Source organism: Coffea arabica, chromosome 10e (assembly GCF_036785885.1).
Source record: "Coffea arabica cultivar ET-39 chromosome 10e, Coffea Arabica ET-39 HiFi, whole genome shotgun sequence".
Lineage (NCBI taxonomy): Eukaryota > Viridiplantae > Streptophyta > Magnoliopsida > Gentianales > Rubiaceae > Coffea > Coffea arabica.
The window spans coordinates 15,616,748-15,644,022 of NC_092328.1; the positions used below are offsets into that span (position 1 = coordinate 15,616,748).

The 27,275-nt window shown below is 36.7% G+C and overlaps 4 protein-coding genes across 7 annotated transcripts; all 4 read left to right on the forward strand.

The window, feature by feature from the left end:
* The first annotated feature begins 23 nt into the window (after window positions 1-23).
* LOC113736239 (serine/threonine-protein phosphatase 7 long form homolog) lies at window positions 24-26,874 on the forward strand. Of its 4 annotated transcripts, none has more exons than XM_072067784.1 (10): window positions 24-160; window positions 10,828-10,992; window positions 11,325-16,960; window positions 18,712-18,822; window positions 19,515-19,623; window positions 24,111-24,897; window positions 24,984-25,065; window positions 25,162-25,249; window positions 25,561-26,007; window positions 26,116-26,874. In XM_072067784.1, exons 6-8 carry the CDS (start codon window positions 24,127-24,129, stop codon window positions 25,227-25,229), a joined length of 921 nt encoding a protein of 306 aa, XP_071923885.1. In that variant the 5' UTR covers window positions 24-160; window positions 10,828-10,992; window positions 11,325-16,960; window positions 18,712-18,822; window positions 19,515-19,623; window positions 24,111-24,126; the 3' UTR covers window positions 25,230-25,249; window positions 25,561-26,007; window positions 26,116-26,874. The 4 variants fall into 4 exon arrangements, with proteins under 4 accessions (XP_071923885.1, XP_071923886.1, XP_071923887.1 ...); XM_072067787.1 differs by lacking the exon at window positions 24-160 and adding an exon at window positions 6,542-10,536; XM_072067785.1 differs by lacking the exon at window positions 19,515-19,623.
* LOC140015368 (uncharacterized) lies at window positions 157-3,071 on the forward strand. Its single transcript, XM_072067782.1, has one exon. It carries the CDS (start codon window positions 2,071-2,073, stop codon window positions 3,013-3,015), a length of 945 nt encoding a protein of 314 aa, XP_071923883.1. The 5' UTR covers window positions 157-2,070; the 3' UTR covers window positions 3,016-3,071.
* On the forward strand, window positions 974-2,013 carry LOC140015134 (uncharacterized). Its single transcript, XM_072067028.1, has 2 exons — window positions 974-1,133; window positions 1,268-2,013. Exons 1-2 carry the CDS (start codon window positions 974-976, stop codon window positions 2,011-2,013), a joined length of 906 nt encoding a protein of 301 aa, XP_071923129.1.
* Window positions 21,622-22,482, forward strand: LOC140015135 (uncharacterized). Its single transcript, XM_072067029.1, has one exon. The coding sequence runs from the start codon at window positions 21,622-21,624 to the stop codon at window positions 22,480-22,482; it is 861 nt and encodes a 286-aa protein (XP_071923130.1).
* Window positions 26,875-27,275: the final 401 nt, after the last annotated feature.

Here is a 27,275-nt window from a genome sequence, read left to right on the forward strand (position 1 = left end):
CCTCTGGTTTCTTATTCCCAATTTAGTCCTCTAATTTCTGGTTTCCTATTTTCCCCTCAAGACCCCAACAGAGCCACAATCGGGAGACCATCTACAACTCTGCCACTGATTTGCAATTCTTTCCACCAATTTTAGAAGACCATCTGACCATCAAAATCAGGTTCTAACTTCTAAACAATTACTTCTTATTATTATTATTTTAAATTTGTTGGCAAATATATTTCTAGAGCATGAGACTATTACTGTTTTAAATAAATTTGAAAACTGATTAGTTAATGTAACAACTAATAAATGGGTTATTTGATAAATATTTTAACTTGTGAAATGGTGCTTTTATGGATTATGGATATATAATTTATTTTTATTTTCCTTGATTAGTTTCTTATATTGGAGTTAATGTAATGATGAATAGAGGGCCATTTGACATATATTTAACTTTTAAATTATTCTTGTATGGATTCTTTTGAGTTTTTATCTAATTGACTTGATTAGGTTCATATGTTGTGATTATTGATTTGATATATTAAATTAGTAATGAATAAATAACTTTAAATTGTGAAATAGTTTTTGGATAGATTTTATTTTACATTTAATATTTTAATTGGATCAGTATCTTATATATTGATTTTAATTTCTTTAGCTATGGAGAGATATTTCAAGAGGAAATCAATGGAAAAAGAGTCATCTAATAAAAAAGAAGCCCAGGATAATGAAAGTGCAAAAAATGACAATAAAAGAAATTGCTTGGGGATTAACTTCGATGAATTACCTGCTGATCCAGCCCAAAGAAAAAAAATTGGGGATTATCATCCAAACCTTCAAGATGAAATTCGGAGATATTACTTACAAAAGGCACCATGTCAACCTCGTGAGCATGTTTTTCCACAAAGAAAAATAGGAAAAAAGATGTGTAGATTTGTTCGGGGCTGGTTTGATGATTACAAGAATTGGTTAGAATATAGTATTGAAAAAGATGCCGCTTATTGCTTATGCTGTTATCTATATAGACCAGATGTGGGCGAACAATCTGGTGGTGATAGTTTCATTAAGGAAGGATTCACAAATTGGAAAAAAAAAGGATAGATTTGATGTTCATGTTGGTGGTCCTAATAGCGCACACAATCTGAGTTGGAGTAAGTGTCAAAGTTTATTAATCAAAATCAGCACATCGAAGTGGCATTTTTTAAGCAATCAGAGAAAATGAAGGTTGAGTATCGAACTCGTTTATTAGCCTCAATAGATTGTGCTAGATTTCTCCTATACCAAGGTTTGGCTTTTCGTGGTCATGATGAATCTGATATCTCTGAGAATCAAGGAAATTTTCTTGAACTTTTGCGCTTCCTTGCGGGTCATAATGATGACATAAAAAAGGTTGTTCTTGAAAATGCTCCTAAAAATCTCAAAGTCATTGCTCCAGATATTCAAAAGGATATTTCAAATGCTTTGGCAAGTGAGACTACAAGCATTATTGTAAATGACATTGGACATGGACTGTTTGCTATTTTATGTGACGAATCTCGTGATGCATCAACAAAGGAGCAATTAGTAGTTGTTATACGTTATGTGGATTCACATGGGTATGTGATTGAGCGTTTTCTTGGCATTCTACATGTAAGAGATACTACTGCTCTTTCACTTAAGAAAGCAATTGATGTTTTATTTTCAAAGCATGGTTTGAGCATATCACAAATCCGTGGTCAAGGTTATGATGGTGCTAGTAACATGCGAGGTGAATATAATGGTTTAAAAACTTTGATCATGAAGGAAAATGGTTCTACATATTATATTCATTGTTTTGCACATCAGCTGCAATTGTCACTTGTAGGGGTTGCAAAGAAACATGTTCAAGTCTCTTCTATGTATAATACATTGTCTACCTTAGTGCATTTTCTTGAAGGTTCATCTAAAAGACAAGAAATTCTTAGAGAACAACACCTTAAGAAAGTCGTTGATGATCTAATGACTGGAGACCTTGAGAGTGGTCGGGGTTTAAATCAAGAAACTAGCCTTTAAAGAGCTTGTGATACACGTTGGAGTTCACATTTTGGCTCGTTGTTAAAGTTGGTTCTTATGTATAATTCTGTAATAGATGTTCTTTTGATAATTGAAAATGATGGTTTGGTGGAGCAAAGAGGTCAAGCATATGCACTTCTTAATTCTTTGCAATCTTTTGAATTTGCATTTATTTTGCACTTGATGAAGAAAATCATGGGAATAACGAATGCACTATCTGAAGCATTACAAAGAAAGGATCAAGATATTGTGAATGCTATGGGTCTAGTCAAAGTTTCCAAGCAACAATTACAAGCTACTAGGGAAGATGGTTGGGATTTTTTGCTTGATGATGTTTGTTCGTTTTGTGAAAAACATGAGATCATCATTCCGAAAATGGATGAAATATTCATTAATAGTGGGAGATCTCGAAGAAAAGTTCAGCAAATTACAAACCTTCACCACTATCGAGTTGAGCTATTTTGTGCTGAGATAGATTTACAACTCCAAGAACTCAACAATCGGTTCAATGAAGTCAATATGGAGTTGCTTCTTTGTATGGCATGCTTGAACCCAAGTGATTCCTTTGCAGCATTTGATAAGAAAAAGTTGATTCGTCTTGCAGAACATTATCCTTGTGAATTTTCTAAGTTGGATATTCTTGCACTTGACATTGAATTGGATACTTATATTAATGACTTGAAATCAGCTAAGGAATTTCTCGATTTAAGGAAAATCTCTGATCTAGCTCAAAGGTTGGTAGAGACTAAGAGAGATATTGTGTATCCATTGGTTTATATGCTCTTAAAGTTAGCTTTGATTTTGCCTGTTGCTACAGCTACAGTAGAAAGGGCTTTTTCAGCTATGAATATAGTGAAGAATCGGTTACGAAATAGAATGGGAGACATTTGGATGAATGATTGTTTAGTTACTTATATTGAGAAAAATATACTTCGTGAAGTTCAAAATGAGAAAGTTGTAAACCGTTATCAAAATATGAAAACTCGTCGTGAGCAATTGTAAATAGTTTAGTTTGGTTTTGAAATAAAATTATTATTACATTAATAGTTTTGATTTTATTTTTTTACTTTTTTCATGGATTATACGTATCATTTGTACTTGTTGGTGAATTTATTTATTTTTTTGCTGAAAAAACTAGAAAAAGAGTAAATAAAAAAAATTTAGTATTATTTTTGCCCCCACTAAGATTTCTTTCTGGCTCCGCCCCTAGTTTAGATCCGAAATTTGGGAATTAATTTGGTAGGGTTTTTGGGCTTGATAAGCTTCCAAATTTACAGCAAAAATCGAACACGCTTGCATGGAATTTTTTAAAAATCCAAAACTAGTGAGAACTTGTAGAAATGAGTTGGTCCAATGCTAGACTCTTAAGGCTGCCTATGCGTTAGAATTACATGTTTGTATGACATTTATTGCATTTCATGCATATTTTTATTTTTAGGGTCCTTTTCCCACCTTGCCTGTATATTATTTCCCTTATCCCTATGTGCGCGAAACGTGACATTTAAATTTGCATTCCATTTAAGAAATTAGAAAGTAGGAAGTTTATTTGTTTGACTGGGTTAGGAAAGTCACCCTTCAAATATGGAAAATGAACGAGTATGTCTTCTTAACCTTAGCACGCTCTTTTCCCCTCTATAAGAAGGAAAATTTGAGTTACGAATTTTAGTATCCCATACCCGTTATGTTGCATTTCCCTTTTTATAGGTCATGTATATTTATTTATATATTATAACTTCTTTTTCGAGTCTTATCTTTTGCATATTCATAACCTCTTCTAAAAATCATTTTTTAGCGTTGCAATTAGTGTGATTTACACCAATTAAATTTTGAAGAGATATTTCGACTCTACCGATACCTCCTAAGTCTAGACTCGCATCCATATAGAAGCATTCTAATGTAATAAGTTTTATAAATTAGACCAAGAAAATTTTCGACTAAATTTCGCAACTAACCTTGCCTAGGTTGGAAGGGTGCCTTAAGTTTGAATTTATCAAATCTTTGCCTTCCGTTTCTTCAACCGTGACTCCCGAACCCTTTTCTCTTGTTTTCAAAGATCTGAAGTCATCTAAAAGAGGTTTTATTTATTTTTTTATTTAAAAATATATTTTGGGTAATTTTGTACAACTAAACTCAATACCAAGCGATGACTCCTATTTTTCCTAGAAAACCCTTTTTAGACTATTATTTTGGGCCCAAACCGTCGCATTTTCTAAGTTCCATATTAGACCCTTTTTCTTTATTTATTTTCTAAAATCAAAATCTAATTTTTTCAACACCTAAATTTTATTTTAAAAAATGGGGTGCGACAAACTGCATTCCAATTAATAGTGGCATAATTTTGACTAAACCGCTGTATAAATTATTATTTAAAAAATTTTAAAAAGATATTTTGCTGATACTAAATTTATTAGTCTCTTTACTCTTGCAAGGAAATTCAGTCATAGGGCCCACCCTCCGACTCGTGCTGTGCGTTCGCCAGTACGCATTCTCACCATATTATCATCCCAATGAAGGCGATGGTTTGTCTCCACGGGTTGGCTCGAATGGTCGCAAGCTAGTTGTTACGAATCTGATGATTGTGTGTTCGAGCCTCCCTTCTACCGGTTATGTATCCTTGGAGGTGGGATGCACAGCCACATGGGGATTAGTCCAACGTAAGTTAGTATACTTACTGTGTTGAAAAAAAAAAGAAGGCGATGGTTTGTTTGTTAGACTTGAATCCGTCTAAAAACCATAAAATGCTTGGACATCAATTGATAGTAGTTGACTGCATTTGATCTTGAGATACATATATGGAATCTGAATTGAAGTTAAAATGGTATATTTCAGTCCCATAAAAGTGTCACACTTTCTCATCGTCGGTTCTATTTGTAAGTTTAGTCAACAGAAATGGAGAGAACATGCAATTACTTCCCTGTGGGACTTTTATTGGCTACCTGTCTAGTAGCCATAATAGGAGCCACTATCATTACTGATAAATCTACCCTTGTGACATTAAAAGACCACATAGTTTATGATCCTCACTTAATCTTTGGTCCATTTCTTCCTCTGTTTGTGATTGGATTGGAGTTACTTATAACTCTAGTTGTCAAAGAGTGGTGACCTTAAATATTTCCAACATGATTTTGAAGGCACGATTCCTCCACAGCTGGGAAACCTTTCATTTCTTATTTCTCTCGACCTGAGCAACAATAGTTTTCATGGTTATTTGCCAAAAGGATGTCTCATTTGCGCCAACTAAGTTTCATGGCTTTAAGCAACAATAATCTCGTGGGAGAATTCCATCATGGCTGGGTGTCTTGGATAGACTTCAACACCCATCCTTGAAACAAAATTCTTTTGTTGATCATCTTTCTACTAACATATGCGACAATCTTCAAAATCTAAAAGCGTTTGATATGTCTTCAAATCAGTTAAGCGGTGAAATACTATCACGTTTAGCAAATTGCTCCAGATTGGAGTCGTTATCTTTGTCATCCAACCAGTTCAACGGGTCCATACTTAAAGAACTTGGGAGGTTAAAAATGCTTGAGGAGCTAGATCTTGCGGTTAACTTTTTAGAAGGTAATATTTCTTGGTTAATTTATTCCTTTACTGGATGCTATATTTAAATTTGGTCACTGTAGATCATATTTCTTGTGCTACAATCTCTTGATTGTTGCCAATTTAATGTTAAAAGATTTACTTAATTAAGGAGATCAGAGGAGATGATCTGCCCAAATATGCAGCTATTGCTCAAGAAGAGTTGGGCAATCTTCACAATTTGAGGATCTTGCCCATAAAAACCAGCCATATTGTGGGAATGCTCATTACCTTGAACTGGTCATATGTGAATAAGTATCTAAGAATTGTTATTTTTGTGCTACTTTAGTTGCTCCTTAGTCCACATCGATGTTTGAATTTCAAAAAATTGCCCATGCTAAGTTTTGGCATTGTTTGCAGTTTGTACCATGAACTTTGTTGCACTTTTGACTCCGGAGAGAATGCGTACTCTCAGTGTCCATCTTCATGAAATAATATAGGTAGAGGGGCTGGGACCAGGCTTTACTTCCTAAAATTACTCTTGCGATTTTAATTACTTCTTGCCTCCTCCTTTCCTTCTTTATTTCTTTTCTCTCATTTGTTTTTCCTATTAATTTTCTTCCCTTATTTTCTGTTCTATTTTGCCCATTCTAATCAAGGGATAATTTCAAAAACCTCCCCCAAGATTTTTCATAATATCACTCAGCTCCCCTGAGATTTTTAAAATCTCACTTACCTCCCTTGGATTGATATTTCTTGTAACATTTTAACCCCTTTAGAGGAATTACAAGAAAGATAAAACTTTCATTCCAATACTAGTCTTATGTTATCCTACTTATGGAATTTACAACAACAATAAAAAATAAGATAAGGTTAAATTTTTAGAAGGTGTAAATTTCTTGACGTAAACTATTTATTTTAGTTGCATTGAAACAAAAGCAAAATTTACACATTGAAAAATTCACACATATGAAGAGATTATTTTAGTTTTCAATATAATTTAAACTACACCATGAATTAAAATATATTTCTCCAAAAAATATCTTGACTTTCTTAATTTTAATTGTGTACGAAATTTTTTAAGGTGTTAATTACTCTCCAAAAGCCTCATAAGTGGTTGATCTTGATTAGATTTAATTTATTCACGTTCTTTGCTACCATGACCCCAATGTAAAGAAATATGGACCATTATTAGCTAGCAATTTATTTTTTAATTTATATTTTTTGCTCTTAATATTTATTTTATTTTGACTTTTTGATTAAATAGTTATTAAGAGTAAGGGTAATGTTGTCAATTTATGACCTTTGATAGGAATATTTAATCATGTTAAGTTGACAAGAGAGGTAAGTGAGATTTTAAAACGTTGAGGGGAGTTGAGTGATATTATGACAAACTTCAGGGAAGGTTTTTGAAATTATCCCTCTAATCAATTATACATGTGCCTGAATAATTTAGTTTATAGATAAAAATGATATGTAATACAAGAAACGAACTAACTATAACCTAAATTAATCTATCAATTGTAAGTATTAATAAATTAAAAAAAATTATGACAAAATAAAAGAATGGGTTAAAGAATGACAAAATCCCCCAGAATTCCATCATATAATAATATACATGTTGCTTGTATACTAAAGCACATTTAACGTAGAAATTATATTTATTAAGGCACAGGTGCGGCAATTAGAGTTTGTAATTGATCAATTACCAATAGTAAGAAATTGCTTAGTAGCGGCAAGAGAGAATGAAAAAATGCAATAAAAATAAGAAATAAAAAGAGAGATCAAAAAAATAAAAAATGAAAAGGAAAAAGAAAATTAAAAATAAGTAGACTTGCAAAGGTGATTTTCTTCTTGAACTTGAAGGAGAGGATAAATAGGCTATCTCCATAAATTGAAGGTCTTCACCATAATTGTTAAGTGGGTGGTTTTATCATTTTTTTTTGTTGGTTCAACTAGTCAGCAATAACAGTAATCCAAACTATTTTGGTGGGAAAATTTGCCATAATTTTGACTTGTAGGGGCAAACTGGCATGAAATGAATGTCAAGTGGCCTAAATTCCTTTTTTTTTTTTTGAATTTGTCAATCTTATACAATTTTTACTGGTGGAAGTTGGCATTAGTTGGCTTATGCTGTAACATAATAGCTTGTTTGGATCTCTCAGGGAAAGTTCATGTGAATTGCTTCCTAAACTTGGAAGTTCATGTCTACAAATAAATAATTTGGATGGCCAAGTACCAGAAAGCTTTTTCAAAAAATTCCCCGCTTTAAATTCCTTACATAGGGATCAATAAATTCAACGAGCAAATACCAAGGGGATTAGAAATTTAATCTGTGCTTAAGAGGCTGTATCTAGAGACGATAGACATAACCAGTCAAGTTAGGGTGGTTAAGGTGCAGCCTGTGGAGAAGGAGATATAAAGCGAGGTGAGAGGGCTCAACAATCACATTTCCTCTCTTGGAACCAACGAAGAGGGAACCTGAGGTATTCCAATGGAGACTTTTGAGGGAAATGAAATAATTGCAATGTCAGTTGATAAGACGGTGGATTTTTCAGATGCATGTGCAGCAGACAAAGGCTTTGGAGAAAGTAGCGATAATTGTCCTCAAGGACAGGCACGTGACAATCTGGTCGAAGGATTAAAAGAGAACCAGTAGGCTCATAAGGGAGGAATCTATCTGGGCCAAACCACTGAGGCCCATAGTTGCATTGTGTATGGGCCCATATGAAAAGGTTAGTAGGCCAAACAATTCTAATTCTCATGATCAGGAGAATCAAGCAGACCAAGGACCTAGAATACTAAACAGAGATGCAAGGGACATGATCCAAGATGTAATTAAGAATAAAAGTAATGGCGATTCTTATCGAGAAAAAGATCCTTCATAGTATGGGAGCATGAAAATGGTACAAATGTATCGTCCAATATTGATGATTTGGAAAATGGAAGAAGGAGGACTATAGAAGAAGAGGGGGGTTAGATGATTGTGATAGGCTTAGCAAAAAGAAGCGCATGGAAGTTGTTCTTTTGGAATCTTCGATTCAAACGGCAAAGGTTGCTAGGCAACCCCGCCGAGAGCCATGAATCTCCTAGCTTGGAATTGCTGGGGCTTGGGGAAGCCCCAGGCAATTCGAGCACTTCTTAGTCTTGTTCAGACTGAGTTCCCCAAAATTATCTTTTTATCAGAAACAAAATTGATGCAAAGGGAGATGGAAAGAGTTAGATGGAAAATTGGCTTTAGTAAATGGTTTCTTTGTTGATAGGCCTGGATTGAGTGCGGCATTGGCTCTATTGTGGAATGAGGAAGTTGACTTGATGATTGCTAGTTATTCCAGAGGACATATTGATGTTATAATATCTGATGAGGAAAGTGGTCTCAAGTGGAGGCTGACTAGTTTCTATGGACACACAGATGTGGTGAAAAGGAAAGGTTCTTGGGAACTTCTTTCCATGCTAAGTGACAATATCCATTTACCATGGTTATGTTTTGGGGATTTTAATGAAGTTCTTGAAAGGGACGAAAAATTTGGTAAATTGGAGAAAAATTGGTCTGAAATTTATGAATTCAAAAGGACAATTGATGAAGTAGGACTAATGGATTTGGGATTTAAGGGTAATAAATTTACATGGTGCAATAGAAGAGAAGCTGATGCCACAGTGTATTTACGGCTAGACAGTGCTTTGGCAAACTTAGGATGGCAAAACCTATGCCCAGGAATGGAGGTTAAGCATCTGGCTGCTTCTCATTCGGACCATGTTCCTATCAAAGTGGAAATAAAAAGATGAAAAGGCAACTTGCGAGTACGTAGACATAAAAGACTTTTTAGATTTGAAGCCTTGTGGTTGCAGGATGATGAATGTAGCCAAATTGTTTGAGAGCACTGGCAGAATGATGAGACAGATTTAATTGATCGCATACATAGAAGTACATTGGATATGGGAATTTTTTTGGGTAGTTGAGGGAAAAGGAAATACGAAAATATAAAAGAGCAATTATCCTGAAAACATGATATGCTTAAGAGAGTCCAGTGTAATCCAAATTCTAATCCCTCTGATGAATCTCAATTGATTAAAGAGATTGATGGGTTATTGGCACAAGAAGAGATTTATTAGAAATAGAGATCAAGAGCTGACTGGCTTAATAGTGGGGATCACAATACTGTTTTCTCCATAACAAAGCAAACAAAAGAAGAGCGAGGAACTCGATTGTCTGAGAGATGACAGGGGCATGTGGTGCAAAAAGCTTGAAGAAATAGAAAATATTATCTATGCCTATGTTACAGAATTGCTCTCAACAAAAAAGGGAACAAGATCAAGAAGGTGGATGTTTCATTGACAAGAGGATTTCTGAAGATATGGAGGATTTTTTATTGAAGAAATTTGAAGTGGCAGAGGTTAAGGCTGCCCTATTTGAAATGCATCATTTAAAGGCACCAGGGCTAGATGGTCTACATGCTATCTTTTATCAAAAATTTTGGTCAATTGTTGGTGAAGATGTAGTTAATGTGGTTTTGGGAGTTCTGAATGGAAATCTGAGAATAAAAAAGATTAATCAAACCTTCATTGTCTTGATTCCAAAGGTGAAGAATCTGGAAAGAGTCACTGAGTTCAGACCGATTAGTTTGTGTAATGTCATATACAAACTAATCTCCAAAACTCTAGTGAATCACTTAAAGCAAATTCTTCCGATCATCATAGATGAGGCCCAAAGTGCTTTTATTAAGGGGTGGCAAATCACAAATAATTTTATCATAGCCTTCAAAACTTTTTATTCAATGAGAAAGCGAGATGCTGGGGATTCATATTTTGCTCTCAAATTGGATATAAGCAAAGCATATGATAGGGTCGAGTGGAGTTTTGTTCGAATGGTGATGCAGCTGATGGGCTTTCCAACTAGATGGATGGAGGTGACCATGAAATGTGTTGATTCGGTCTTCTACTCTATTCTCATAAATGGTCAGCCGACAAAGTTTTTCAAACCATCCAAAGGTCTACGACAAGGTGACCCTCTCTCAGCATATTTATTTATTATGTTTGCTGAAGGACTCTCATCACTTATCAGGAAAGTAGAAAGGGTAGGATTATGGAATGGCATTTTTATGGGTTTTGGGGCTCCAAGGATATCACATCTTCTTTTAGCCGATGATAGTCTCCTTTTTTCTAAAGCCGATGATATATTTGTGAATAAAATTATGGATGTTTTAAAACAATATGAAATGCTATTTGGGCAGAAAATTAATAATGATAAATCAACGATGTTTTGTAGTACTAATACGCCCCATTCTCTTGCAGATTATTTATGCCAAAAATTGGGAGTTAAGTTGGCTGGATCAGATGGCAAGTACTTGGGATTACCATACTTGATTGGTAGATCAAGATATGAGATTTTTTCATTTGTCAAATACCGAGTTTGAAGAAAGCTAAAAGGTCGGAAAGAGAAAATCTTATCCCAAGCAGGTAAGGAAATTCTTATTAAGGCAGTAATTCAAGCGATTCCCACTTATGTTATGTCATGTTTTTTCCGTTTGGAAGGCTATATAACAAACTTACTAGCCTTGTAAGACAATTCTGGTGGGGTTAAAAAAGAGAAGAGAGGAAGATTTGTTGAAAAAATTGGGAATGTATGTGCAAGCCAAAAGGTAAATGTGGTATGGGTTTCAGGAATCTTACAGTATTTAACTATGCAATGTTGGCGAAACAAGGATGGAGAATTCTTTAGCAACCTCAATCTCTGATGGCGAAAGTGCTAAAGGCAAAATATTTTCCTGATTCAAGCTTTTTATTTGCAGGCAAGGGTGTTAATTCTTCAAAGGTTTGGAAAGGAATATGGGAGAGCCATGGCCTTCTAGGACAAGGACTGAGATGGCACATAGGCAATGGCAAATCAGTGCATGAATGGGATGACCCATAGTTGCCTAAACCATATAATTTTAGACCGTCTTTGTTTGCAAAAAGGAATTGGCCTGTGACCTGGGTCTTGGAACTCATTGATGAAAAAAAATGCTATTGGAAGGAAGATGCAATCAAAGCTGTGTTGCCAATGCATGAGACTGAGATAATTTGCATGATACCTCTATGTGATACTAGGCCTGAGGATCAGTTGATTTGGCATTATAATAAGGACAGAAAATTTTCTGTAAAATTGGCATACTGGATGATAATGGATCTCTTGAAGCATTGGAATGGAAAAGTTGAATCATCATCGCAAAAGGAAGATAAAATGCTCTAGAAAGGATTGTGGAAGTTGACATTGCCCCCCTAAGATCAAATGTTTTCTTTGGTGGCTATGCTAGAATGCATTACCTACTGGAGTGAACTTGTGTAAAAGAATGACAGGTTTTAAATCTACTTGCCCTTGGTGTGGGGATAATCAAGAAAATGATCGATATATCTTCTTTGAATGTAGATATGCTGGAGAGATTTGGGACTTACCTGATCTAAATTTGGATGTTAGAATAGCTAACGCTTCATGCTTCAAAGACTTAATGCAGGTGATATTGGAAAGTGGAGAAGGATAAGAGACAAATCTCATTGTCATCATTATGTGGATGATCTGGTATGCAAGAAATGGCATAATATTTGAAGGAAAGGTAATGAAACCCCGCATGATAGTTGAATGGGCAAAATCGATCATATTTGCTGGACTTTATTAAAGGTCATGAAACTAGTAAGATGGCTAGTACAAGTGAATTTACTAGATGGTGGCATCCTCTAGAGCAAGGTTTTTTGATGATTAATGTAGATACAACATGGACTTTAGAGGAAATAGGAATCGGTGTTCTTGTTAGAGATGATAAAGGGCAACCTTTGGCAGCCTTTGCGGACAGAATTGGTAAAGCTACATCTCTAGAATTTGTTGAAATTGCAGCTGTCGTCAAAGGATTGGAATGGGTTAAGGAAGTGAGAATTGAGACTTTAATTCTTGAAAGTGATGCTATAATGTTGTTCAAAAAATGAACTCTGATTTGGTGGATTTTTTCTGATTTTGGCAATCTACTAGACAAGGCCCGGATGATCTATTAAACTTTTCAAGGATGTAAAATCTCCCATGTCTGTAGAACTGGAAATTTGCCGGCTCATGTTTTAGTAAAATTGTTTCTTGCTTTAGAATGTAAAACTGTCTAGTGGGATGATTTCCCCCCTTCATTGATCAAAGCTATAATCTATGATTGAATGAATTAAAGCTTTGTTTTACCCTAAAAAGAAAAAGGCTATATCTAGACGATAGCTAATTTGACAGGTATGCTAATTTTCAATGAGTTATAGTCTTGAATTTGGTGCAACTTTTGGAGTATATTTAGATGAGATTGGTTTTTTTCACGAATTCACAGGTCCGATTCCAAATGAGATTGGCAACTTGTTCAAATTGGAAAGCCTTTACTAGGAATTAGGGGTGGGCAAAAAATTTTTTTTTTTTGATAAAAAGAGCGAACCATTTTATTTATATCAAACTAAATCTGCTTCAAGAGTAGAGATAACAAAACAAGGTAGAGAGTCAATCCGCATACAATAATCTGAAATTGATAATGCATGCTTGGCTAAAAGGTGAGCAACCTTATTGTTATTTCTAGGAACCCAAGAAACCTCCCCAGCCAAGCAATTATGCAAGCAAAAAATGACATATTCAATAAGAATACCAGAGTGAGAATCATCTGGTTCAAAGTTTTCAATTAGTTTGATGACGCTTTGAGAGTCTTCTTCAAGAACAACTTCTTGTATATTCAACCGGTGAAGAAGTTTCATTGCATATTTAGCAGCACGAGATTCCACTACTGATGGATCCATAAGCCTAGAGATTTTTTGTGTAAAGCCTGCAATAAAAAGCCCTTGATCATCCCTGATCACCACTCCAATGTCGGATGATGCATTGCTGGGAAAGATAGCTCCATTGAAATTTGCTTTGCAATAACCGTTAGATGGCTTAATCCATTGAGGTTGATGAGAGTGAGACCTTCTTGTGGCAGGAGACGGGTCTAGAATTGACAAGTGAGCATCATGAAATTGCTGAAGATATGAAATGGAGAGAGATACAATGTTGAGGGAGTCCTTATATGCAACATAAAAAATAGTGCCATTTCTATTATTCCAAAAGTTCCATAAGATTATACCTGTTAGCTCCATGTCTTTCCTTGGGAGTTTCAAGAAGAGATTTGGTAACCAAGAGGTAAATTGACGTTTAGGGGCATGAAACACTTTGTGCGTTAAGAAACTAAGTGCCCAAGCCTGAATAGCAACAGGACACCTCAAGAAAAGATGATTAGTGTCTTCCTTAGATGCCGAACAAAGAGGACAGATATGATTCATTGCAATTCCTTTATTGTCAAACTTAGAGTTTGTTGGAAGAATATCCTGACATGCTCTCCTTAGAAAGATCTTAACCTTATTTGGTAGATTCAGGTTCCACAAAATGTTTCAGAATTTCCTATTTCCTCTATTGCTACATGATAGATTGTTCTCCCAATCGGATGATCTTTGCTTTATGAGGTGATAAGCACTTCTTATAGAAAAAGCTCCATTCTTCGTGTAATGCCATATGAGCTTGTCTTTATTTCGAGGATCTCCAATCGGCATACTGAGGATAAGCTCAATTTCCTCAGGGCCAAAAAGCTCTTCAAGTAAGTCAATCTTCTGGGAACTTGTTTCATGATCAATTAGGCAGTTGACAGTTGAGTCTTCCAGCAATTTATCCGATCTTGATATAACCTTGAAGGTATAAGGCCTAGGTAGCCATCTATCTTTCCATATTTGTATATCATGACCGTTTCCCACTCGCCATCTACTACCTATAATTAAAAATTTATGAGCTTCGCATATAACTCGCCAAGTGAAGGAAGGATGAGATCCCACTTCCACCTGAAAAAAATCAGTATTAGGGAAGTATTTTGCTTTGAACACTTGATGAAGTAGAGATGACGGTTGGGTCGTGATACGCCAAGCTTGTTTAGCCAAGAGAGCTAGATTGAAAGCTTTCAATTGTCGGAAGCCCATCCCGCCATCATCTTTTGAAGTGCAAAGTTTATCCCAACTTATCCAATGAATGGGATGTTACTTGATCCAATCACCCCACCAAAAATCACTTATCATATCCTGTATTTCTGGCAGTAAAGAACCTGGGAATTTGAAACAAGACATGGAATATTTGGTATTGCTTGGATTACTACCTTAATCATTATTTTCTTACCTGCCTTAGAGAGGTGTTTCTTATTCCATCCATGTATTCTTTGCTAGATTGTATCCTTTATAGATGAAAAGACTTCAGTTTTGGAGCAACCGACGACAATCGGTAGACCAAGGTACTTGTCGTGGGTTGCAACCTCTTTAATGCCTAAGAATTTGTAGATACTATGTCTGACAGCAACATTAGTGTTTTTATTGAAAACAACTGTAAATTTGTTAAAATTAACTTCTTGGCCTGATGCAGATTTGTAGGTGTAGACACCAAAATTTTAGCCTTTCCTTTTTATTTCATTTACTTGATTTCATTTTAATTTTTGTTTATTAAAATCATTTTATTATTATTAATTAATTCATTGGAAGGAAAAAGAGAGAGAGAGAGAGAAAAATCATCAATCAAATACAAAATTTTTAGCATTTTTATTTGTAGATACTATGTCTGACAGCAACATTAGTGTTTTTATTGAAAACAACTATAAATTTGTTAAAATTAACTTCTTGGCCTGATGCAGATTTATAGGTGTAGACACCAAAATTTTAGCCTTTCCTTTTTATTTCATTTACTTGATTTCATTTTAATTTTTATTTATTAAAATCATTTTATTATTATTAATTAATTCATTGGAAGGAAAAAAAAAGAGAGAGAGAGAAAAATCATCAATCAAATACAAAATTTTTAGCATTTTTATTTCATTTTAGTTGATTTAGTTGATTTTGTTTTATTTTCATTTTTGTTAAGAAAATCATTTTATTATTGTTAATCAATTCATTGAAAAAAAAAGAAAGAACGGATCCAATGCGCGTGCAAATACGCGCACTATTCATCATCATCTTCGTACATGGCATTGACGAGGCCAGCTATCATTTTTCCAGCTGCATTTCGTCCCATTTTACTGGATCCTTTTGCATTTTTCTTTTATCCCTCCAAATCCAGTACAGGCCACCTCACCCCAACCAAGAATATTCCAGAACAAGAACCATCAAACGGCTCTCAAATGCGATAAAAAATGCAGCTTCATCCCATCGTTGCTCCAAGGGTTTAGGGAGTTGAGTTCCCTATAAAAGGGTCATCAACGTAGCCAAGGAGAGAATCTGGTGGCGGCTAGGGTTGAGGGAATGGACGAGAGAGAAAATAGAGTGTCGGTTGGAGAGAAAAACTGAGAAAGGCAAGCAAGAGGGTAGCTACGGGAAAGAACCGAGGGGATAGGAAGGGAAACCAGGCAAAAGAAAAGCTAAGGGGTTGAAGAGGACAGAGGTAGAGAGCAGATGGGTGGCGGCTAGGGGTTGGAAAGAAGAGAGCTTTCGTGGATAAAAGGGAGGCTGAACCAAAAGGGAGAGCTTCGGCAAGAAAAACCAGAAAAAGAGAAGAACGCAAGAGAGAGTAAGGAAGAGAGGGACTGAGAGTGAGAACTGAGGGAGCTTTCGAGTGGGCTAAGAAAGAAAAAACTGAGAAGAAAAACCGAGTAGGGGGATTGAGAGAGGTTGCAAGCTGAGCTGGTGAGGAAACTGGGGAAGAAAAAAGAAGGTTTAGGGCTACGGGACAAGAGGAATAAGAAAGAGAAAGGCCACGGTTGAGAAGGAAGTGAGGAAGAAATCGAGGGAAAAGAAAGGAATAAAAAGGGAGAAGCCGAGAGAGGAGCTTCGGCTGTGAAAAAGGGAGAAGAGCTTTGGAGAAGGACGTGGGGAGAATTCTTAGTTTATGATGAAAAAAAAAGGCATTCTACAACTAGGGCGGTTTCTGGGGATTTTTCTACAAATGGGGTCTTCGCATTCCGCGAATGCGAGCTCAGTGCGACCTCGCCAAGACCCCATTTCGAAAAAAAAAAGAAAAAAAGAGTGAGTCAAAGAAGCAGAACGGCTGTCGAACAGCAAAACAAAGAAAATAGAGCTGTCGAACAGCAAAACAAAGAAAACAGAGCTGGGCTCTGCACATCGAAGCATCCAAAGACCGGAACTGGCCACCATTTGTCCTATTTTGTGCTGCCCAAACGCCAGACGGCAGAAATAGGAGGAGCGGCGCCACACGGCTGAGCTGCGCCACCATCTCTGTTGTTCTGCTCCGCCGGAAGCGACGCCTCATTCTCTTTCTGCCTCGCTGAAGCAAGCCCTCCAGATTGCAGCCGATTTTCAGAGGTTCTTCAACCACCAGATAGCCGACCCATTTGCGCCTTTGACCTCCCACTGCCGCCCCATTGCCGACTCAACATTTGCCAGCATTGCCGTCCCATTGCGACTCTCAAACAACATAAAGGTGAGCCTTTTCCATTTGCAATGCCTCACTTATAGCATTTTAAGTTTAATTAATACTTGAATACTTGAATCCAACAGCAAGTTCAGATTTGTTGTGAAACTTGGGTTTAAATTTGATATGGGTTGTGCTTATTTTTGCAATTTTTGTGGTGGATTTGAGGATATACGTTACATTTTTTGAATTCTTGCAATTTTGTCTGTTTCCAATTTGTTGTAGTTTATTTGCAGTTTCTGCAATTAGTGCAGAAAAAGCATGATCCGAGCTCGGATCCGACTTAACCCAAACGGATCCGACCTCGGATCCTTTGAGGATCAAAGGCGAAATTGGGTGATACGACCTTGGATCCATAGTTGTTCACTCAGATCCGAGGGCTCGTCTGATCATCTGTTGAGACGGATCCGAACCCTGTTGGATCCGAGGGATGCCAGAAATTATCCGGGCTCGGATCTGTTCGCGGACATAGCAGATCCTATGCTCTGTTTCTTTTCACTTACCTCGCATCTCAGTGACCTCGCATTTAAGAGATGCGAGGTAACTGACCACGCATTTCATAAATGCGAGGTCTGGTTTTCTTTTTCTTTTTTTTTTCGAATTTCGTTGGTCGAAAATTCAAGGAGACTTGGCATTGAGCAAATGCGAACTCACGGAGCTCGCATTTGCTGAATGCGAAGACCCTTTGGACGGAATCCCATACTCAAAATGCCCCATTTGTAGAATTTTTTTAAAATTCATCATAATTTTAGAAATTTCTCTTTCATCATAATTTTTTTAAAAAAGTCTATTTTTTTGTGTTGAAGAAGATAAAACATAAAAAAAAAGAAAAAAGGGGCAAGTTCCATTTAAAATAGAAAATGGGTTCTAATTAAGGGAATTAAACATGAGATGCAAATAAGAAACGAATTTCTCTAGGACAGCTATGGGTAAATCGTACATTAGAGTTGTGTTCGTAGAGAAGATTTTAGAAAAATAAGGGCCTTGAACTGAAATGAAAAAATAAATTTTGCTAAAATTACAATATATGTTAGCGTGACCCAAAATTTGATGCCGAGCATTGAAGTTGTCTTGGATGCATTTCCGTTGCTTTAACAGTCTTAGCATGCCATTTAATTATTTTTTATATACATTTAGACACTAGTGTCGTACTTTAACAAGTGTATATAAATATATTTGACAAATACTTATTTTTCACTAATGTAGTTATCAAAGCCATTTACAATAATTACTACTTTAATACGCCCTGTATAATTTGAAATGATAATAATTACAATAATTAGTACTTTAATATGTCTTGTGTAATTTAAAATGATAATAATTAATCATCTCTAACTAGTTTAACGTACAAAATAATTCTCTAAAATGCTAAGCACATAGTAGACAAAGTCTCTAATACTCAATGTGGGGGCAAGGGTTATGTACCAAATTTGGGTGGCAAGTGCCCACTTTTTAGTTTTTGTTTTTAAAATCTATTTCGCAACTGTTATTTTTGGTCGAAACACTATCTACATTGGACATTGTATGTTTTGCAATTGGAGTTTAGAAATTTTATTGACATTATGTAGTTTATAGATTGGAGCTTTCGAATTTCATGGATATTTGGATTGTTTGACAGGGAGTTTTAGCCCATTTATAGGAGGGACTTTGTCGAATTTTTTGTAGAGTTTTCTTTGTGAGGGCAACTGACTACTACAAATACATGTCGCAACTTCTGTTTTTTTAAATGGTTTTTTGTTGTAAATTATTTCTTCATATAGGTACATACAAGGTTGGTGACACAAGCTTGGGAGGTTTAGAAGCTGGGGTTGGTACCTCTAAGATCCTGACCACAGAAGTTGGCTAGATTCGAATTTGATACAAGTAATTCGGTAATATATTTTATATTACAACTTTTGGATTTTTGACGTCAAATTGAAATAGTATGTTTTGTTAAACTTCTGGATGTAGAATAGGGCGTTAGAACACGTTAACAGATTTATTTTAAGTCGAATCGATGGATTTAAAGTTAAATCTAATCTTGTAGTCTATATTTACAATATATGCATGTCGAGGTTAGGGAAATAACAGATAATGCTGTCAAGTGGCCTTTGGATATAGCCAAAAAAATCTTATTGTGTTGTTGATGAAAATAGCATATGTATATGAACATAGATCTTGTATAGCTATATGGATGTGGAGCCCAAAAATTGATTAAATATTCTTCCAAATCGCATGTCAATCGCTCTCTTTTGCAATTCGTAGGCGGCTCATAGTTGTTAGGGTTCTAAATTATAGGGGACATATATATTATACAGTGTGGTGTTGACCGATTACAACTTAATATAGACCCTGTTTGTATCATTGGTACAGTGAGTTTTAGCCTACTTATAGGGGAGACATTGTCAATTTTTTTTTAAATATCTTTGTCAGTTTTTGAATATTTATAGCAATTTCCGTAGGGGAGACTTTACCGACATTTTTAAAAAGTTTTTGTAATCCTCGTTAACTAACTATTACTAATTGGGATGCAAATAACTTATATGAAATGGTTTGCATATTGAGCAGTTGTTGCTTCATATAGGTGCATACAAGGTTGGTGACACAAGCTTAGGAGGTGTAGAGACCTGGGTTGGGAAGTCCGTCGTCCAAACCACAGAAGTCCACCTTTCGAATTCGATACAAGCCATTCGGTATTAATTTTTAGTTTACAACTACATATTATGAACGTCGAAACAATGAAATAGTATAGTTTGTTAAAACTCTTCCAAACCACGAAGGTGTTAATGAAATTAAATAGATTTATTTGAAAGCGAATTGATGGATTTAAAATACTTTAATACGTCTTGTGCAATTTGAAATGACAGTAATTTGGATTGTTTGACAGGGAGTTTTAGCCCATTTATAGGGGAGACTCTGTCGAAATTTTTGTACTTCTTTCTTTGTGAGGGCAACTGACTATTAGGTAATTTATTTTATATTACAACTACCATTTCTTTGTGAGGGCTACATTCGGATTTGATACAAGTCATTAGGTAATTTATTTTATATTACAGCTATTGGATCTTTGCCGTCAAATTGAAATAGTATAGTTTGTTAAATTTTCTTTCAGTAGAAAAGGGCGTTAGAATATGAAATACGGATTTATTTTAAGGCGAATTGATGGATTTAAAGTCAATGACCAACCTTGTAGTATTTTTTGTAATTGGAAAAATCTATAATGCTAAAAAAGTGGCAAAATCTGCTACAGGGAAAAACATTAATTTTGTAAGGTTCATTGCTAGAATATCACATCATTGTGAATGTGGATCTTGTTATGCGGTGTAAATGTGGAGCCCAAATTTATATAACTTACCGTACTTTTCTTATACTTGTACTTTGAAAATTATAGGGTCTCTTGACAATATGTAGTGTGGCAAATGTCATTACAACTTCATATAAACCCTGTTTGGATTGGTTGGCAGGAAGTTTTAGTCTATTTTGTGGATTGGTTGGCAGGGAGTTTTAGTCAATTTTTAGGGGAGACTCTGTCCAAATTTTCTAAAAATTTCGTTGGAAGTTTTAGGCTATTCATATCGTCATTTATAGCATATTTCATACCTGTTTTCAATTTTTTCATAAACATCTGGATCGAAATTAGTCTATTTAATAGTACCAATTTCGACCTAGAGTCCACCCTCTTTCATTTGGGGGGACTCTTGGACTACTAATTCTAATTTATTGTCCCCAAAATAGGGATTCATTTCACAGACATGTCTGTAGAAAGACCTCTGCAGGTAAACCTATACTGGGGAGGAGAAATACATTACGATGGTGACTTTGTTTGTTATTTGTCTCGTACTTCCAACCGGACATTCACTTTGAGGTATAGAATTGGATACGGGGAGTTGGTTGACAGGATTTACCACTATATTGGGGTCGATAAAGGGATATTCAAGCTGAAATTGTTTCTTCGTCAACCGTTGGAGAGTTCCAAATATACTGTTTTCGCAGTGGTGGATGATGAAACTCTTGATGTAATGTACGATCTTTGGATCGAAAGAGTTTCACACATAGCGGAGATTTATATCGAGAAGGAAGAAATCGTCCAAATGCCTGTAGTTAATAGCGTATTCACTGGACCAATAGGTAATGTTGGTCCAATGATGTCGCTTGTACATGCATTCATGGATCCAACAAAGTTTAACTTCGCTTTTAGTTCAGTCGTTCCAGAGAATTCATCGGCATCTCACTATATGCATGATGATCGATCTATGGATTCATTAGAACCAAGGCTCACATCAAGGTCCATGGGTGCCCAGAAATATTTTCATGGCCTGGATTCGATTCCAAGTTTTGGAGATCCAGGGTCATCATGCCATATTTCTCCACATGGGATCGAGTCTAATCCTGGTCAAGGTTGTCGCAGTTCAGCTGAAGATGATGTATATGCTAGTGGGCATGATAGACTCCTTGCTTCTGAAGAAGATGATCCGGAAGAAGATGACCCGGAAGTTGATGCGGAAGAGGTTGAAGAGTCGGAGTCGCAAGATGTGTCTGGTAGTGACTCGGATGATGAGCATGAAGATGGGAGTTTAAGAGTAAACCTCGATACCTAACAACTCTTTGTTGGGTATCGGGTTGCCAACACAGAATGCGGAGATATCAGACGTAATAGTACAGCTGGCAGCTTTGCATATGTTCCAAGAGGAATGACATTTTTCTCCGATCTTGGGAGCATAGATGATGATGATATAGAAGAGGAGGATGGATTGGAACGTATTGTCACATTCAGTGAGGAGAATAATAATATACGTCTCCATATGAGATTTGAGAGTAAGCAGCAGCTCAGCCGGGCAGTTAGGATGTGGTCCATCAATCACAATAAGGAGTTTAGAGTTATTGAGAGTAAGAGTAACACGTGGTTTGCTAAATGCAAATCATCAATTGAAAGAACTCCTTCCACTTCATCGTATCCACCATGCGACTGGTGTGTTAGAGCCGTAAAGAAAAAGACTCATGGAATGTGGCAAATTACAAAATGGGTCAATGACCATAACTGCTTGGGCGACATGATTAGAAATAACAATACAAGGTTGACGGCTTCCGTTATTTCAAGGTACATACTCCGTAGCATTGAAGATGATCCTGGATTAAAGATCAAGAACATACTAAGTTTCGTTAAAGAAAACTTGAAGGTTGATGTGTCTTACAAAAAAGCCTGGTATGCCAGACGTAAAGCAATTGAGCTTGTGTTTGGATCTTGGGAGGCGAATTTTGCCGAACTACCACAGTATCTCAATGCCCTGGTGCAATCCAATCCAGGCACCGTGGTGGAGTGGTCACATCATTCGGATAGTTTGGATCGAGTTATGACTTTTAAGTATGTATTCTGGGCCTTTGGACCGGCTATTGAAACATTCCACATGTGCAAGCCGATTATATGTGTTGATGGCACTCATTTGCGTGGCGAATACAAGGGCAAACTCCTTGTTGCAGTCACTCAAGATGCGAATAACAAGATTCTGCCAATTGCTTATGCCATAGTTGATGAGGAGACGATTTTCAGTTAGTCGTGGTTCATGGAACAATTAAGATATAATGTGGCACTTGATCGACATCCTATCTGTGTCATTTTCGATCGCCACAATGGTATCATCTATACCATGACACACTTTGACTATTGGGAGGAACCTTTGGCCTACCAATCGTTTTGCCTGCGACATGTTAGGAGCAATTTGATGACACACTTCAAAGGTTTATACCTTAAAAGGTTGTGTTGGGTAATGGGAAGGGCAAGACAATTGCGCAAGTGACGAATGTTCAGAAGAGAACTACGAAGCATGTTTCCAGATGCTTGGAATTATCTGTCTGTCATTAGTCCAGAAAAGTGGTGCCTAACACACGACGATGGCCATCGTTGGGGTATTCTAACTACCAACATATCCGAAAGTTATAATAATGTCTTGCGCGGGGCACGCCATTTGCCAAATCGTGCATGCATTGACATGACATTCCATCGGACAGTTGCGTTATTTAAGACGAGAAGGGAAGATGCTTCACATTGTCGCAATCTTTTTTCCCCAAAGATATGACGGCATTTTAAGAATGCTGGCGCCCACAGAGTCATTGAGTTCGATGGCCCATCGGGCGTATACAAGGTTATCACAGGCCGGCGTGTCGATGGTAAATGAGGCAATACGCAAACCGTCAGGTTTTTTGATAAGGCATGCTCTTGTGGAAAGTGGCAGAATTACAGGCTTCCTTGTTCACACGCTTTGGCGGTGTGCAGGAATAGAGATGACAATCTTGGATTGTTTGTGGATCACCAGTTTACCAAAACGAGATGGGCCGTGCAGTATTCAGGGAAGTTTAACCCACTGCCGCATCAAGATACTTGGCTCCATCCTGGATAGGAGCTACAGGCAGACAAGAGCAAGTTTGTTGCACGTCGGGTAGGGCGGGTTCGAACTAGCAGAATTCGGAATGAGATGGATGAAAAGGATCCAGACGAACCAAGAAGATGTCGAAATTGTCATCAGACGGGTCACAATAGGAGAAATTGTCCAAATTATAGGTCTTAATTTGATCGAATTCCTAGAAATTTTGAACTCATGTCAATGCACTCCAGTTTGCTTTAGGGTTCATTCTAGTTCATTTGTGTTCGTTTCAGGATTTATTTCAAACAATTACATTAGTGACTTTCATTGTTCATTTGTCAAATGCATGCTGCATTCTTGACTATGATAAGTATTGATTTAACCAGTCTTGTCGTGCAACCCAACAGTTTTATTCATTTATCGCTACATCCCCTATCCATTGATCTGTTGACATATTTGTTAAAGGAATGCTCGGATGGTGTATTATATGTGTTAATGCTCTTGCATATGTAGGATATGGTATTTTGATGTTTGATTGACAGGGAATTATGGCCGCTTTATAGGGGAGACTCTGTCAAATTTTTTTTAAAATTTTTAACATATGACTACAAATAGATTGCTGCAATATATGAGTACATAGAGGGATAACAAATGTTTCTCAAAAAAAATAACTGATAGGCATGGAGTTTTAGTCAATTTATAAGGGATATATGGTCAAAATTTTCTCAAAAAAAAGTCTTGAACGCGATTTATAGGTCAAAATTGTATACACAAACTTTTGGAAAGTACTTATGCATAACTATTGAATTTAATCGATGCAGATATTTGCTTGGGATTATGGCCTACCAACATATCCTTCCTGGCCTATATCCAGGACCATACGTGCACGACATTATATCGGCGGGAACTGCACACCGGGCACATTCTATTTTTCAAGGACATATTGAGGACAATCAGTTAGATGTCAGACGGTGTGACAGAGAATTTTGGGAGCATACGCCTATTCCTGATCGGGTATGTCGTTATATTACCTTGGCTGGATTTGAGGGGGTGCTTGAGAGTGGATATCAGATGGTTGATCATTCTTTGATTACAAGTTTAGTGGAGAGATGGCGGTCCGAGAGGCATACATTTCATTTACCGGTTGGAGAGGCTACCGTGACATTACAGGATGTAGAGGTGTTGTGGGGGTTGCACATCGATGGTCCACCGGTTATAGGGATAGACACATACCGCAGCATTCAGGAGTGGGGAGCCATTTGTGAGGAGCTCATTGGATTTTCTCCTGCAGTTGGATACTTTGATGGACAGAGGCTAAAATTGGGATGTTTAGCAAGAGTCTTGGACACAGAGTTGCCACCCGATGCTTCAGATGTCGAATGTAGGCAGCGTGCGCGCATCTACCTCTTACTGATATTAGGTGGACATTTATTATCCGATAAGTCCGGCAACAAAGTCCCTTTGTTGTATCTTCCATTACTGCGGGACTTGGAAACTGTTGGGCAATATAGTTGGGGTAGTGCGTGTTTGGCGACTCTCTATCGGTCATTTTGTGATGCCACGAATCCTGCCAAATCGGCTATTGCCGGTCCATTAGTTTTGCTACAGGTACATTGCACCGAATAATGACATGTCTTGAGTTTTTTGCATATTATCATTTTACAATTTTAACATTGATTCTAATTTCCTAACAGCTCTGGATTTGGGAACATATACCAACCATGCGTCGGACCGAATCGCGCCGTTGGAGGATTACCCTGGTCCATATGGAGTTAGGTGCGTATTTCGCCCTTATTTCAATCTTGCTAATGACATTTGTTATCGAAACAACTTTAATTTGTTCTAAACAGGTTCCTACTTTATTAAATATAGGTGGAATAATGACTTGGACGTACACAGAGTTGTTAGGCATGTTGTGCCCGCATTTCGAGATCAGCTGACAGGCCTGCGTCCTGAAGAGGTATTGTACATATGTCCGGACAATAGAAATATTTGAAAAGTTGTGCCAGTAGTCTTGTCATAATATTTCTTGTCAACTGAAAGCATAAGTTTGTCAGATTGCATTTTGTGAATAGAAATTGAGTTTGTTGGCAGGGAGTTAACCTCTAGTTATAGGGGAGACTCTGCCGAATTTTGTTTGGAAATTCAAAAATTTTTTAATTGACCGGGGACTAGCACTTTTTTCATGAAATTTTCTGTGTTGAATATTGGGAAGTTTTATTATTTCTTAATAGAAAAAATGAAACAACTCTGATTTTATATTTTTTTCAGTTCATATGGCAGCCATATTCGGAGGACGTTCCTACTTCTCTTCCTGCATATTGTACTGCAGGTCGGGACATTTGGAGGTCCGTAACGTATCTTATTTGTTGGGATGTAGTTGAGCCGCACCTCCCTCATCGGGTTATGCGTCAGTTTGGGTTTCATCAGTCCCTGCCTGATATGAGGTTGACAGATAATCAGACAGCTCTACATTCTCTAGATCGTCGTGGTAGGGCGAATCAAGACTGGAGCACCACGCATAGACAATATATTGATATTTGGACTGATTGATGTGTGCATGTACAAGATGGCACTGTAATTGAAGATACTACATATCCATCGGATGAGTATGTTCAGTGGTATCGGGAGCGGATGGTGATTTATATTTCAAATCCAAGTCGATTTCCCGCTTTCCCAGAGGGCTTTCAGGGTGATAGCGCTAGGGCACAATATCTTGTAAGTTTATTTCCAACCCACTTTTAATAATCATTTTGAGTTTGCTCACTTTTTTTAACTATTTTTTACCACAGTATCTCCTTCTTATTCTTATATTTGTTTCTCCAGAGCGATGCCATGTCTCGCATGTATTTCATGGCACAGGACTCTCTTGCAGTTAGTGATGAACAACACAGCAGATATTTTCAAGAGTTGAGGGATTTTGTATCCACATCTTTGCATCATGTAGGAGAGTCACGCCGACTTGCATTTCGCCCTCTACACGTACCACAGGAGATTCCACTATATGCTGATCCGTGTCGTGTTCAGCGAGCTCCTAGAAATACCCACGGAAGTCAGCATGGCGGTGGACGACGTCGTAGACTCCGATCTCCAGAACCCGCCATACAAACTGGATTCCATGGAGGTTCGATGGCTACTGAGGACCAAGCTGGCGCATCTACTTTTGTCACACCTCAGACCGAAGTCATGCATGAGAGAGGTGTATCGATTGGGTATTCTAGGTCCCCTGTGACTTTTCCAGAGTTTACGCCCGATAGGGACTCATATCAGCATACTTCTGAGCAATGTGAAGGAGGTGAAGGCACAAGCACTCAAATTCAAGATACTACACTGTTGACACATATTACTCAAGTCCATACAGTAGTGCCAAACCAACCACGTCGAAACCAAAGAATACCCAAACCAACAACATGTGGTACTCATGGAAAACTTGGGTAACATTGATGGCACGCTACTTATATCGTTATTGTATAAATAACCTAACTTATGGATTACATACTTTTTTTGTGACATTTTGTATATATTCTAAAATTTCACGAATATGAGTGGAACAATACCATCACGCGTATTATATTTCTCACTTTATATGAGTACTCTTTTAAACAAATTCAAAAAAAACGGCTACATATGTAAACCAAAAAAGCAGTGCAACTATACTAATCTCTCCTCTAGTTCATACACGGTAAGTTAGTTACATGTCAGAACTTCACAAAAAAAAAATTAAACATACTATTTATAATATATTTATAAATTGTTATTTTTTACTTTTTGTTATTCATAGTTTCCCCATTAAATATAGGGAACAAACTTTAATATTCTCATATGGACAAGTTAAAAATAAGATTCCAATTTTGTTCATGAAAATTAAGCCCTAACTTATTAACAGTTTAATTTTATTTTATATTGACCTTGAAAATAAAGAAGCAAGATGTGTAGTTATTTCGTTAGTATAGTTGTATTATAATAAAATTATTGGCTCACCACAT